Below are 12,938 nucleotides of genomic sequence, written 5' to 3'. Positions count from 1 at the left end.
TTTTAGGCAACGTTTTTCACATATTTAGCAACACTTTTCAATTGTTGTTGAAGAGGTAAAATGTTGTAGTGTGGGTTTGAATGGAGATAGCTGATAACGTGGTAGCGGTGCCGACACGGGGTTTTCAAAGAGAATGGTTGTATGAGACAATGATCGAAAGAAAAAGACCTCGTGCGATTTACGACTCAACGTCAGGACTGAAAGGAATAAGATCTCGTGGCGATCTATGACTCAACATCGAAAGAAGATCTCGTGGCGATCAACTCGTCAACAGAAGAAAAGGGAATAAGATCTCGTGGCGATCTTATGACTCAACATCAAAAGAAAATCTCGTGCGATTTTCCACACTTTGGAAAGGAATAAGATCTCGTGGCGATCTATGACTCAACATCGAAAGAAGATCTGGTGGCGATCAACTCGTCAACAGAAGAAAAGGGAATAAGATCTCGTGGCGATCTTATGACTCAACATCGAAAGAAGATCTCGTGGCGATCAACTCGTCAACAGAAGAAAAGGGAATAAGATCTCGTGGCGATCTTATGACTCAACATCAAAAGAAGATCTCGTGGCGATCAACTCGTCAGCAGAAGAAAAGGGAATAAGATCTCGTGGCGATCTTATGACTCAACATCAAAAGAAGATCTCGTGGCGATCAACTCGTCAACAGAAGAAAAGGGAATAAGATCTCGTGGCGATCTTATGACTCAACATCGAAAGAAAATCTCGTGCGATTTTCCACACTTTGGAAAGGAATAAGATCTCGTGGCGATCTTATGACTCAACATCGAAAGAAAATCCCGTGCGATTTTCCACACTTTGCAAAGGAATAAGACCTCGTGGCGATCTTATGACTCAACATCGAAAGAAAATCTCGTGCGATTTTCCACACTTTGGAAAGGAATAAGACCTCGCGGCGATCTTATGACTCAACATCGAAAGAAAATATCGTGCGATTTTCCACACTTTGGAAAGGAATAAGATCTCGTGGCGATCTTATGACTCAACATCGACTCGACATCGAGGGACAAAAGAAAACATTGTGTCAGACACTCATCAGAGATTGAAGATACCTCGCATCGGCACTGCAGCTTAAAAGTGTATGTAATATGATAGCAGATATCAGGCAAAGTTTGTACAGGTAACAACTTTGAGGGGATGGGTCATTGTTCTTATTCAACATTAGCTCCTATTATCTGGCTCGTGCTTTGTATGCATGTTTGAGTTTTTATGGCGTAATGATCCATTGTGATGGATGTGCTATGATTTCGAGGATGCAATGCTATATGCAATGAATACTATATGCAGAGAGTGCCAAGTAAAGGCCCTTGGTGGGACAGAAGAGTAGGATCATGGGGTCCGTTGCTTGTGATCTCGAGCCATCATCGTGAATTGATATTGGAACCCTACAGTACCAGATATTATTGGTAACTGCATTGAGGGTTGGAACATAGCCCTGTTGGGGATGAAATGATTTTACTCGACTTTCCTTACATCCTATGCTGCTTGGGGAATCATGAGTTTTGAGCGACCGCTCTTCGTCTGCCATACGGAAGAGGGATATGGACCTCTTCAGGTGCTCCGTGCTTACCGGTATTGATGAATTATACTCTGAAACTCTCCTGTGGGATGATGATGACCTTCGCGACACATCATGAGCCAAGATGACGGCTAGAACCTGCAACCTGCACAGAAAACAACGTTTGGATGCAAATGGTGCCCCTTAGAGCACTTTTATGTTTATGTAACATCAAGTTTCGTTTTGATTTTGTGATTATTGCCCCCACGCTTTCAATGCAATGTTTAATAACGAATTAAATCACATCTCGCATGCGAAAAAGAAAGAAAGAAAGCTTTTGCGTCAAAAGATCATTTTATTGATGGAATGCCTGTAAATAGGCTTCTGTACAAGGAAGCAACTCCTAAATGAGGTAGTTGCGAAAAAAGAAAATAAAATGCAAAGAGCAAAATGGCAAAGAGAAATGCTCGGATTTCCATTAAAACTGATATTGCTACAGTTCCCATATCCTCGATCTTCTCAATGCTTTGCTTCAGAAGGGTAATGGTTGGATTGATCCGTCTATTCCGCCAAGGGCGTATAGTGGTCTTTGTGAAGGATATTCAGACTGCAGCCTCTCGCTTTTGGTCCCTAACTTTTGCCTGGATCGCCCTTTCGGGTTTTCAATCCAGCGGGATACCCCTTTTTGCCTAAGTCGCCCTTTCGGGTTTTCAACTTAGCGGGTTATTCTCTTTTTTTTGTTTTATCCCTAATTTTTGCCCAAACCCTTTTGGTTTGCCGGGATGCCCTTATTTTTGCCTAGGTACGTCGACCTGGCGGGTCTTTTATGCGTAGTATTTTTTGACTGAGTCTGAATTGACTGGAAGTGGAACGTCTTCCCCATCCATCTTTGTCAGGATTAAAGCACCACCTGAAAATGCTTTCTTCACAATGTAAGGTCCCTCATAGTTGGGAGTCCATTTGCCCCTTGGATCAGTGTGAATTGGCAAGATCTTCCTTACGACCAGGTCACCTGTGTGGAACTCTCGAGGCCGAATCTTCTTATCATACGCTTTCTTGATCCTCTTTTGGTACAACTGGCCATGGCAGATAGCAGATAAGCGTTTCTCCTCAATTAGATTGAGATGATCAAGCCTCGTTTGAACCCATTCTGTTTCATCGAGTTTGGCGTCCATCAAGACTCTCAACGAAGGAATCTCCACTTCGACAGGTAGTACGGCCTCCATACCGTAGACAAGAGAGAAGGGAGTTGCCCCAGTCGAAGTACGAACCGAAGTTCTATAGCCATGCAAAGCAAATGGCAACATCTCATGCCAATCTTTATACGTTATAACCATCTTCTGGACAATCTTCTTTATATTCTTGTTAGCAGCTTCGACTGCGCCATTCATCTTTGGCCGATAGGGTGATGAATTGTGGTGTTCAATCTTGAACTCTCCACACAACTCTGCCATCATCTTGTTATTAAGATTGGACCCATTATCAGTGATGATCTTGTTTGGAACCCCATATCGGCATATGACCTCTTTCTTGATGAAGCGAGTAACGACTTGCTTGGTTACGTTCTTGTAAGAAGCAGCTTCAACCCATTTGGTGAAGTAGTCGATAGCAACAAGAATAAATCGGTGCCCATTTGAAGCTTGTGGCTCTATCCGCCCAATCATATCTATGCCCCACATAGCAAAGGGCCAAGGTGATGTCAAGACATTCAAAGGAGTTGGAGGAACATGAATCCTGTCGGCATACACTTGGCATTTGTGACACTTCTTCACGTATACATAACAATCACTTTCAATCGTCATCCAATAATATCCTGCTCGCAAGATCTTTTTGGCCATAGAATGTCCACTGGAATGAGTTCCAAAAGATCCTTCATGAATTTCCCGCATGATCAATTCTGCTTCGTGTCTATCCACGCATCTGAGCAAAACTGAATCATAGTTTCTTTTGTACAGGACGTCTCCTGACAAGAAGAATTTGGATGCTAACCTTCGAAGCGTTCGCTTATCACCAATCGTAGCATCTTCGGGATACTCTTGCTTCTCAACGTACCTCTTGATGTTGTAATACCATGGCTTTTCATCATTCATATCTTCAGTAGTGAGGCAATGAGCAGGGAATGCATGGGCAGGCTCTTTGTAACGGAGGATCGTTATGTCTGGTACTTCTTTAGGGGAGCTAACTCTGAACATAGCCGCCAAAGTAGCCAAAGCATCTGCCAATTGATTTTCCTCTCGGGGGATGTGATTGAAAATGATCTCCTCGAAAGCGGGAAGTAACTCCAAGATATAGTCCTTATAAGGAACTAAATTGGGGTGTCGTGTCTCCCAATCACCTCTCACTTGATGTATAACCAAGGCAGAATCCCCATAAACCTCAAGGATCTTGATTCTCATATCAATGGCTGCTTCGAGACCCATTATGCAAGCTTCGTATTCTGCCACATTGTTCGTGCAATCAAAGCATATTCTGGCTGTGAAAGGGATGTGAGTTTGACGAGGAGAAGTCAAAACTGCCCCAATACCATGGCCCATAGCATTTGATGCACCATCGAACGTGAGAGTCCATCGCTCTCCTGGTTCGGGTCCTTCATTATCATCTAGTTTCATGATATCTTCATCAGGAAAGTCAAACTTCATTGACTGATACTCTTCTAATGGTTGATGAGCAAGATGATCTGCAAGGACACTTCCTTTGATGGCCTTCTGTGTGACATACTGGATGTCGTATTCTGATAAAAGCATTTGCCATCGGGCTAGTCTTCCTGTAAGAGCCGGTTTTTCAAAGATGTACTTTATCGGGTCCATTTTGGAGATCAATAGAGTGGTGTGAGTCAACATATACTGCCTCAGTCGGCGAGCAGCCCATACCAAAGCACAGCAAGTTTTCTCGAGTAGTGAGTAGCGGGATTCACAATCGGTAAACTTTTTGCTCAGGTAATAAATGGCGCACTCTTTTCGACCAGACTCGTCATGTTGGCCCAGCACACACCCCATAGATCCTTCAAGCACAGTTAAGTACATAAGAAGCGGCCTCCCAGGAACCGGAGGCATGAGAATTGGTGGTTCCTGGAGATACTGCTTGATCCTTTCGAAGGCTTCCTGACAACGATCATCCCAGCGGATATCTTGATTTTTGCGCAGCAGTTTGAAGATGGGTTCACAAGTGTCAGTGAGATGAGAAATGAACCTGGCTATGTAATTCAATCTCCCAAGGAACCCTCGAACTTCTCTTTCATTCTTCGGTGCTGGCATGTTTTGTATTGCTCTTACTTTATCAGGGTCGACCTCAATCCCTCGTTGGCTCACAATGAATCCAAGTAACTTTCCAGATCGCACTCCAAAAGTGCACTTGTTTGGATTAAGCCTCAACTTGAATTTACGCAAACGAGCAAACAGTTTCTCGAGATATACCAAGTGTTCCTCCTCAGTTTGGGATTTTGCAATCATATCATCGACGTACACCTCAATCTCTTTATGGATCATATCGTGGAATAGAGTCACCATTGCTCGTTGATATGTTGCACCAGCATTCTTAAGACCAAAAGGCATCACCTTATAACAATATGTACCCCATGGAGTCGTAAAAGTAGTCTTGGTCATATCTTCAGGAGCCATCTTTATTTGATTATAGCCAGAAAAACCATCCATGAAGGAGAACACCGAATACTGAGCAGTGTTGTCGACTAGCACATCAATATGAGGCAGAGGGAAATCATCCTTCGGACTCGCCCTATTCAAATCTCGGTAGTCAACACACATGCGTACCTTCCCGCCCTTTTTAGGAACAGGTACTATGTTTGCAATCCAAGGAGGATACTCACACACAGATAAGAAACCCGCCTTCAACTGTTTTTCAACTTCCTCCTTGATTTTCAAATCCATATCAGGTCGAGTTCTTCGTGGTTTCTGCTTTACAGGCAGACATTCTGGTTTGAGCGGTAACCTGTGCATAACTATGTCCGTGTCTAAACCAGGCATGTCTTCGTATGACCAGGCGAAGATGTCAACATACTCTCGAAGCAGCTCAATCAACCTTCTCTTCACACCATTTTGCAAAGCGGCCCCTATCTTGACTTCTCTCTTTGCTTCTTCTGAACCGAGGTTGATGATTTCTGTGGCTTCTTGATGTGGCTGAATAGATTTCTCCTCTTGTCTCAAAAGTCTTGCCAATTCCTCAGGGACTTCACAATCTTCCCCACTATCCTCATCTGCTTGGTCAATTGGATTCTCAAGGATATTAAGACGTGGAACTGTAACATTATCATTTTTGATGGAATTCGAGCCGGATCTGCACGATGGATGATTTATGTCTTAGAATGCAACACATAAAGAAGAAAAAAGGAAAAAAAAACTTTGCCATTTTTGAAAAAAGTTTTTTAAAGTAAAAACAAAAATGAAAGAAATGGAACAGTAATTGCATGCGAAGATATGATTTTTATTCAATATTAAACAAATTGGAACAACATGGGGGCCCTTCTTTGTACAAATGGTCAAAATGCTTAAGGCGAAGCACATGACTTATCGAAACAAGAAAATTACATCTCCATAAAAGTGACTCTGGGGATGTCCAAGATAGTCCAATTGTTGAGCTCCTGTCCAGGCGCAGCATGGCAAATGAATCTGGAGAGATCTTCATCATCATCATCATCCACGGCGAGAACCTGACTTCCAGAACTGGTGCTTGCACTGACGAACACTTGAGAAATGGGGGGGATCACCTTCTTTCCATGAGTTATGCTGAGCTGAGTAGAAGAAGATGGTTGATACCCAAGGCCATACTTGTCTCGCTTCTCATGAACATCAATCAGCTTGCCCCAGGCACTATGGGGAGTACCAGCTTCTAAGAAGGCCTTAGCATCATTTAGAGACGAGAGGGGTGCTCCGAGTTCCTTTTTATTCTCAACCACGGGGAGTTTATCAACCGACACAATTTCTAAGGCCTGAAAAGGTGTCTCTTGTATCTCTCCCTCCATTTCAACATAACGGTATGACGCCAGATTATTGACTATCAAATCCTCTTCACCAGTGATCACAACAATCTTGTCGTTCACAACAAATTTCAAACACTGATGGAGGGTAGATGTCACAGCCCCAGCAGCATGGATCCAAGGACGACCCAAGAGGCAAGTGTATGAAGGACGTATATCCATAACATAGGAGGCAATATAGAACATGTGGGGACCAATCAAGACAGGCAGATCAATTTCCCCTTCTACGGACCTTCTGGAACCATCAAGCGCTCTGACACTCATGGTGCATGGTCTCATCATAATCCCATCCATACTCAGCTTAAACAAAGTGGTCTTGGGCATCACATTAAGAGAAGAACCTGTATCAATCAGAACTCGAGACAACACAGCATCCAGACACTTGACGGAGATATGCAACGCTTTGTTGTGTGCTCTACGCTCGGGCGGAAGTTCATCATCAGAAAAACCCAAACAATTACCAGCAGCAATATTGGTCACAACCCCTTCAAACTGAGGCACGGTAATGTCTTGAGTTACGTGAGCGGAAGCCAAAACTTTCATTAGAGCGTCACGGTGAGCTTCTGAGTGCACCAAAAGGGACAAAATGGAGATCTTGGCTTGGGTCTGATCAAGTTGGTCAATCACTTTGTAATCACTCTTCTTAATGATTTTCAAGAGTTGCTCGGCATCTTGTGCATTACGTGTTACAGGAGGATCAACAGCAACTTGCTTTCCTTTTGCTTGTGCATTAGCGTCCTTATTGGTCTCTTTAGGAAGCGGAGGAGGGGCATCAAAGATCTGACCACTACGGGTAATGCCACTAGTGCCAGTAATATTAGTGATGCTCGAATTACCCACTGGAGGACAATCATATTTCTTCCCTCGAATATACACAGTATTATAACTCCAAGGAACAGCCCTGGAATTGCTCACAGAAAAGGGAACGAGAGATGAGGTTGAAGGGGTCAAAGAGGCGTCTGGAACCTGAATGACCAACGGAGTTCTCGGAGCTTGAATAACCAAAGGAGTACTCGGAGCATGAATGACCAAAGAAGTGTCTTGAGTCTTTGACACTTCAGCAGGATAGTAAGGGATCTCTAAAGTGGCCACATCTTCTCCAGAAACAACCCTTTCCACTCTAAGAACGCCTTCATCCATCAGCTTTTGAATCTCCTCTCTTAATCTAGCACATTCCTCCGGATTAGAAGAACATTGTACACAAAAGTCATGTAGCTCACATAAAATCTTTTGTTGCATAAGATATTCTCTGACAACTGCTAGCGGCATCTTAACCTCATTAACATCTTTTACCAAGATCTGATCATCACATAACTCAATAGCATTGGTCGCACCTGTGTGAGGAGGCATAGGATTATTCTGCACATTGGGACCAGTAGGAGTGAATGAGATAAGCTTGTCGTCAAGGAGATCCTGAACCTTCAACTTGAATGCTCTACATTTTTCAATTGTATGGCCTGGAGCCCCTGAATGAAATTCACAACGAGCATTAACATCATAACCAGGAGGGAGAGGGCTAGGTGGAGGTCCAAGCTCACGGAGTTGTACTAATTGACCAGCAAGCAACTGAGGGAGAAGCTGAGCATATGACATCGGAACCGGATCGATACGCCTATCTTGGAATCTTGTTCTTTGCGGGGCCCCTTTGACCTTGAGGCCTAGGGTTCTGTTGACGATTCTGAGGAGCAGCAGCTTGTGGTTGCGGTACGAAAGGCTGTTGGGGTGCCCTCCATGGTTGTGGAAGAGCAGCAGCATATGCTTGAGGGACATACGGACCAGGAACAGCATAAGGCATCGGATAATAAGGAGGTGGAACAACAGAATATGCAGGAGCTCGGCCTTGGTCAACAGAAGCGGTGCTAGTCTCACCTTCCTTCTTCTTCACAAACCCAGAATACGGCTTCTTACCATTACCACTTGAGTTGCTAGGATTAGTAACACCTTGAATGGTACCAGCTTTGACACAGTTCTCAACCCTCTCACCAATGATGACTACATCCGAAAAGGAAGGAGAAGTATTACTAACCATGTGCTGAAGATACGGCCCTTTCAGAGTTCCCATAAACAGATTAATCAACTCTCGGTCCAATAGAGGAGGTTGGACTCGAGCAGCAAGTTCACGCCACCTCTGAGCGTATTCCTTAAAAGATTCTTCAGATTTCTGTGACATATTTTGCAGTTGTGCACGGCTAGGAGCCATAGCAGTATTATAGTGGTATTGCTTCAAGAAGGCATCAACAAGTTCTCCCCAAGTACTAACATTAGACCTCTCGAGCTTCATATACCACTCTAACGGGACTCCAGTGAGACTGTCCTGGAAGAAATGCATAAGCAGAGGTTCGTTATCAGCGTGAGCGGCCATCTTACGGCAGTAGGAACGAATGTGAGTCTCTGGGCAGGTAACTCCCTTGTACTTATCAAAATCTGGCACCTTGAACTTCGGGGGAATAACAATCCCAGGTACCAAGCACATAGCAGCGCTGTCGAAACTCGAAGTTTTAGCAACCTCAACGGCCTTAAGGCGTTCTTCGAGAGCTTGGTACATCTTAGCAGTCTCGGTCAATTCAGCAGTAAGATCATGTTCAAGATCAATAACCTCGTGGTGGTCATCCACTACCTTTGCTATCCCCTCAACAGGAATCTCCTTAGTTTTTACTCCCCCATCAGCAGAGTTAGTAGGAGTATCCTTGATCAATCCAGCAACGCTCTTTCTGAGCTCTTCTTGTCCTTGGACAACAACATGGAGAGTCTCCATAAGTTGGGTCATTCTTTCCCCCATAACATCCATATCCCTACGGAGGGCAGCCTGATTCTGCTCAAATTGATCCATGATTCTCTCGTTGCTCCTGGTGCGGTAAGGATGTAAGAAAGTCAGCTTCGTCGTCGGGAAAGAGATCTGAATGTTGGAAGGGACCCCAATTAGAATCTGATAAAAACCTGTAAATGCAATATGCTATGAGTGCATGGGTGCATGTGTGCATGTTTTATTATTTTCAAGACTTTTTAGCTTTGTCTCGAACCAACAACACAAGATAATGGAGAAGACAGTGAAGCATAACAAAGATAAGCACAACCGAGATAAGCAAACAGGATAAGGAAACATAATTGATTAATTCCACAACCAAGTTTTTGAAGTACAAAATATTCTGCTCTCATGAGCCAACAATACAGAAAATAAAAATAAGAACCCCATCCAACAAGACTGGTGGTGATTCTATAACAAAAACCAATACTAAGCAGGATCTCCCATGTCCAAATGACGAAGTGGGCTATCTCCAATGTTCTTATAGCTCCAAGCCTTCATTTCTTCAAACAGCTTTTTGGTCTCAGCATGGGTTGGTCTTTTAACAACTTCTTGAATCAATAGGTCTTTTCTGAAATGCATGGTCTCCAAGTAACGGCTTCTCAATTCCCAACCTCTGGCTTCCTCTTGAGCTTGAGTATCACTCTGCCCCTTTTCCTCCACTCGACCCTTCAACTTGCGAATCTCTTCATAACACCCCTCAATCCTTGCCTGACGTTCCAGAAGGAGCTTGTCTGCTTTCTTTCGACGGGCTTTCTCAGATTTGGCCATATCAGTCTGGATTTGGAGCCTCTTTGTCAATTCCGCCAACTGATCCTCATAATGCTCTTTGATCTTCCTCTCTTGGGTTTCATTAGCTTTAGAATTCATATTCATTCTTGGCCTCTTCTTAGAAGTACTTCCTCTAGCATACAATTCTTCAAGCTCTATTTCTCTCATTTTCAACTTATGAAGAGCAGAAAGCTTCTCTTGCCTATCAGTATTCATCTTAACTTGCATTGTTTCCATTTGTTCAGTCAATTTCCGATTCTGCTCAACAGTTTGATTATAACGGGGCATGGAAACAATGTTGGGTTGTTTACCAGCAGGAGGGTACGAAGGGTCCTTAGGAGGAAAAGGCATCCCTTGAACAGCAACCACAAACTCGACCCACTTAGTATAATCCTCATAAGTAGCACAATCTCGCTGACCAAAATGTTTCTTATCTCTCCAACAAATACTCTTCCAGGCTTATACAGCTTCTGCCATCTGCCCATTGTCGGTGACCACATGATAGAAAATGTTCTCAGCTATCTCGGTTTGCTCAGGTGGACTGATAAAAGCATATCCAAACGTTCTTCTGGCCAAGACGGGGTTATAGTTGATTCCGCCCCTAAGACCCATGAGAGGTACGTTTTTGAACTTTCCGCAACTCATAATAACTTCCTTGTCATCTAAAGCGCTATTGTACCAGACAATATCTTTAGCCCTCAGCCCCATAATCCTTTCAGCCCATTTAGATGTGTGCCTACTATCAACGAAAGCTCCACGCTCAGGCAGATGTGACCTGAACCATCGGTATAACAACGGAGCACAGAATCTAACCAGACCTCCCTTACCTCCCTTCTGACCATTCTTGTGATGAATGGAGTGATAAACATCCCCCAAAAGTGTGGGAACCGGATTCTGCAAGATGAATATATGAATTGCATTCATGTCAACAAAATTAGGAAGGTCTGAGAACAACACGATGCCATATATACTTAGAGCCAAGATAGCCCTAAATGTGTCCCATTCTTTTGCTTCAGCAGCCTCACAACCCCTTTTGACCAGAAACTCCATGCAAAAACCCAAACCTCCTCCTTTCTTGGTGAGATTTGCCTCCACGACCGACTTGCTCAAATAAAGAGCCTTAGCAATTTCAATGGAATCAGGGGCCTTCATGGTGCTATAGTATGGCACTTCCTTCTTTATGGGGATGCCAAGAAATAGGGAATACTCTTCCAGTGTAGGAACCAAGAGGTAGTCGGTGAACGTGAAGCAGCGGAGGGAAGGATTATAGAACTGAAGCAAAGTATGAACTCCCTCTTGCTCGTACTTGGTGAACGGCATCTTGAGAAGGCTCAGAATGTACCCATATTCCTTTCTGAAGTTGGTTGTCTCATCTGGCGTAATCTTCTTTGCTAAACACCCAATGGAATCCAGATTCGGATTCAGGAAAGAATAAGAGGGGTTGCGTCTAACAGTCTTCATTGGTGTGGCCATGTGTTGGTCGGAGACAAAGCCAAAAGTTCCTGAAAATAAATGAACATGCATGTTAAATGATATGGCGGAATGCATTTCATTGGGAGAATCCTAAAGTCTTTTCACTATTTCTTTTCTTTTTCTTTTCTTTTTCTTTTCTTTTTTCCCTTTTTTTTTTTTGCCAAAAGAGTATACACATCCTTTTTTTGGAAATAGACTTTAGGATTCTCCACGAATGAAGTGAGGTGGATGCAATAGCATGATGTGTCATGTGTCATGTGTGTGATACAGTGAGAGACTGAATGTCCCTCGCAACTCTGAATAACTGGGTAATACTGAATGTAGCAGGTTCAAAATTCCGGCTTCAGATTGCAAAATGGAAATCAGGGTATGATGAAGGCTAGTATCCTGTCCCACCCCAAACTCACGGGTATGAATTCTAGACATGGACAGGTGGTCCCTAATGGTCACTAGGGTCTACAGTTCCCATGGGGTACAAAGTGTTTGTGGCAGCAAGGGTGCCAGACACAGTGTTCCATGAAAGAACCTCGCCCAGTTGTGGTACCCCATGTTGAACTCGATCGTAGCAAGGGCCACGGGAGTCAACATGAGCATCCACGCTAATCCTATGTGTCACCTGGTCTGGGTAGTGGGCCTTTTACCTCATACAAACCCCCCACCTGCAAAACAGAACAGAAGACCCTAAGGCACACAAAATATAATCCATATGCATGAGGTGCAAGCAGAAATAAACATGATATGCAAGCGAAAAATAAACATGCAAACATATTGTTGCACCCCAAAATTTGCCCACATATTTATTTCTATTTGGCTTAAGTTTTGCATTCTATACATACCTCCATTAGGTCATCTAACATAACTCATGCATCATTAACATCTAAAAACAAGGGATCAAGGAGCATGTAATGAATTGAGGTTTTGCATAGATGTTGGCACAAGGTTATTTATTTCTTCAAGAAGGGTGTCTTGCACTTGATCAAAGGATGTTGAGGGCTCAGTCATTCAAAGATTGCTTGATCAGATGGATTTCTTGACCTAGGGTTTATTTCCCTAGGCACTTGGTGATCTCATTATGATTAAGAATGTCTAGTGGGCCAATTGGTTAACATATGATTGGTCAGAGGATTTATTGTTTGACCTATGGTTTATTTCCATGGTCATTTGAATCGAGGTTATTTAACTAGGGTTTTGAGCTTGCGCGCACTCCATCAAGTCTTTTGCTACAATGGTTATACAATAGTTCAGGATTTTGATTTGTTCGGGTTGGTTTCACATTGAAGGTCAGAGAATAATTAGATTAAGGTTCTTAATGTGTTTGCTTGGAGAAGGGATATTATCGTACAATTGAGTCTCTTGACTTAAACCTTGAAGGTCTTTATCTCAAG

The 12,938-nt window shown here is 43.3% G+C and overlaps 1 protein-coding gene across 1 annotated transcript; it reads right to left on the bottom strand.

Moving 5' to 3' along the window:
• Positions 1–10,539: 10,539 nt before the first annotated feature.
• Positions 10,540–11,553, bottom strand: LOC131658856 (uncharacterized). Its single transcript, XM_058928106.1, has 2 exons — positions 11,036–11,553; positions 10,540–10,855 (listed from the first exon to the last, which is right to left on the bottom strand). Exons 1-2 carry the CDS (start codon positions 11,551–11,553, stop codon positions 10,540–10,542), a joined length of 834 nt encoding a protein of 277 aa, XP_058784089.1.
• Between the last annotated feature and the right edge of the window lie 1,385 nt (positions 11,554–12,938).

Source organism: Vicia villosa, linkage group LG3 (assembly GCF_029867415.1).
Source record: "Vicia villosa cultivar HV-30 ecotype Madison, WI linkage group LG3, Vvil1.0, whole genome shotgun sequence".
NCBI classification, from domain to species: Eukaryota; Viridiplantae; Streptophyta; class Magnoliopsida; order Fabales; family Fabaceae; genus Vicia; species Vicia villosa.
The sequence above is the reverse complement of the archived record's forward strand: the minus strand, read 5'-3'. Positions and strand labels throughout refer to the sequence as shown.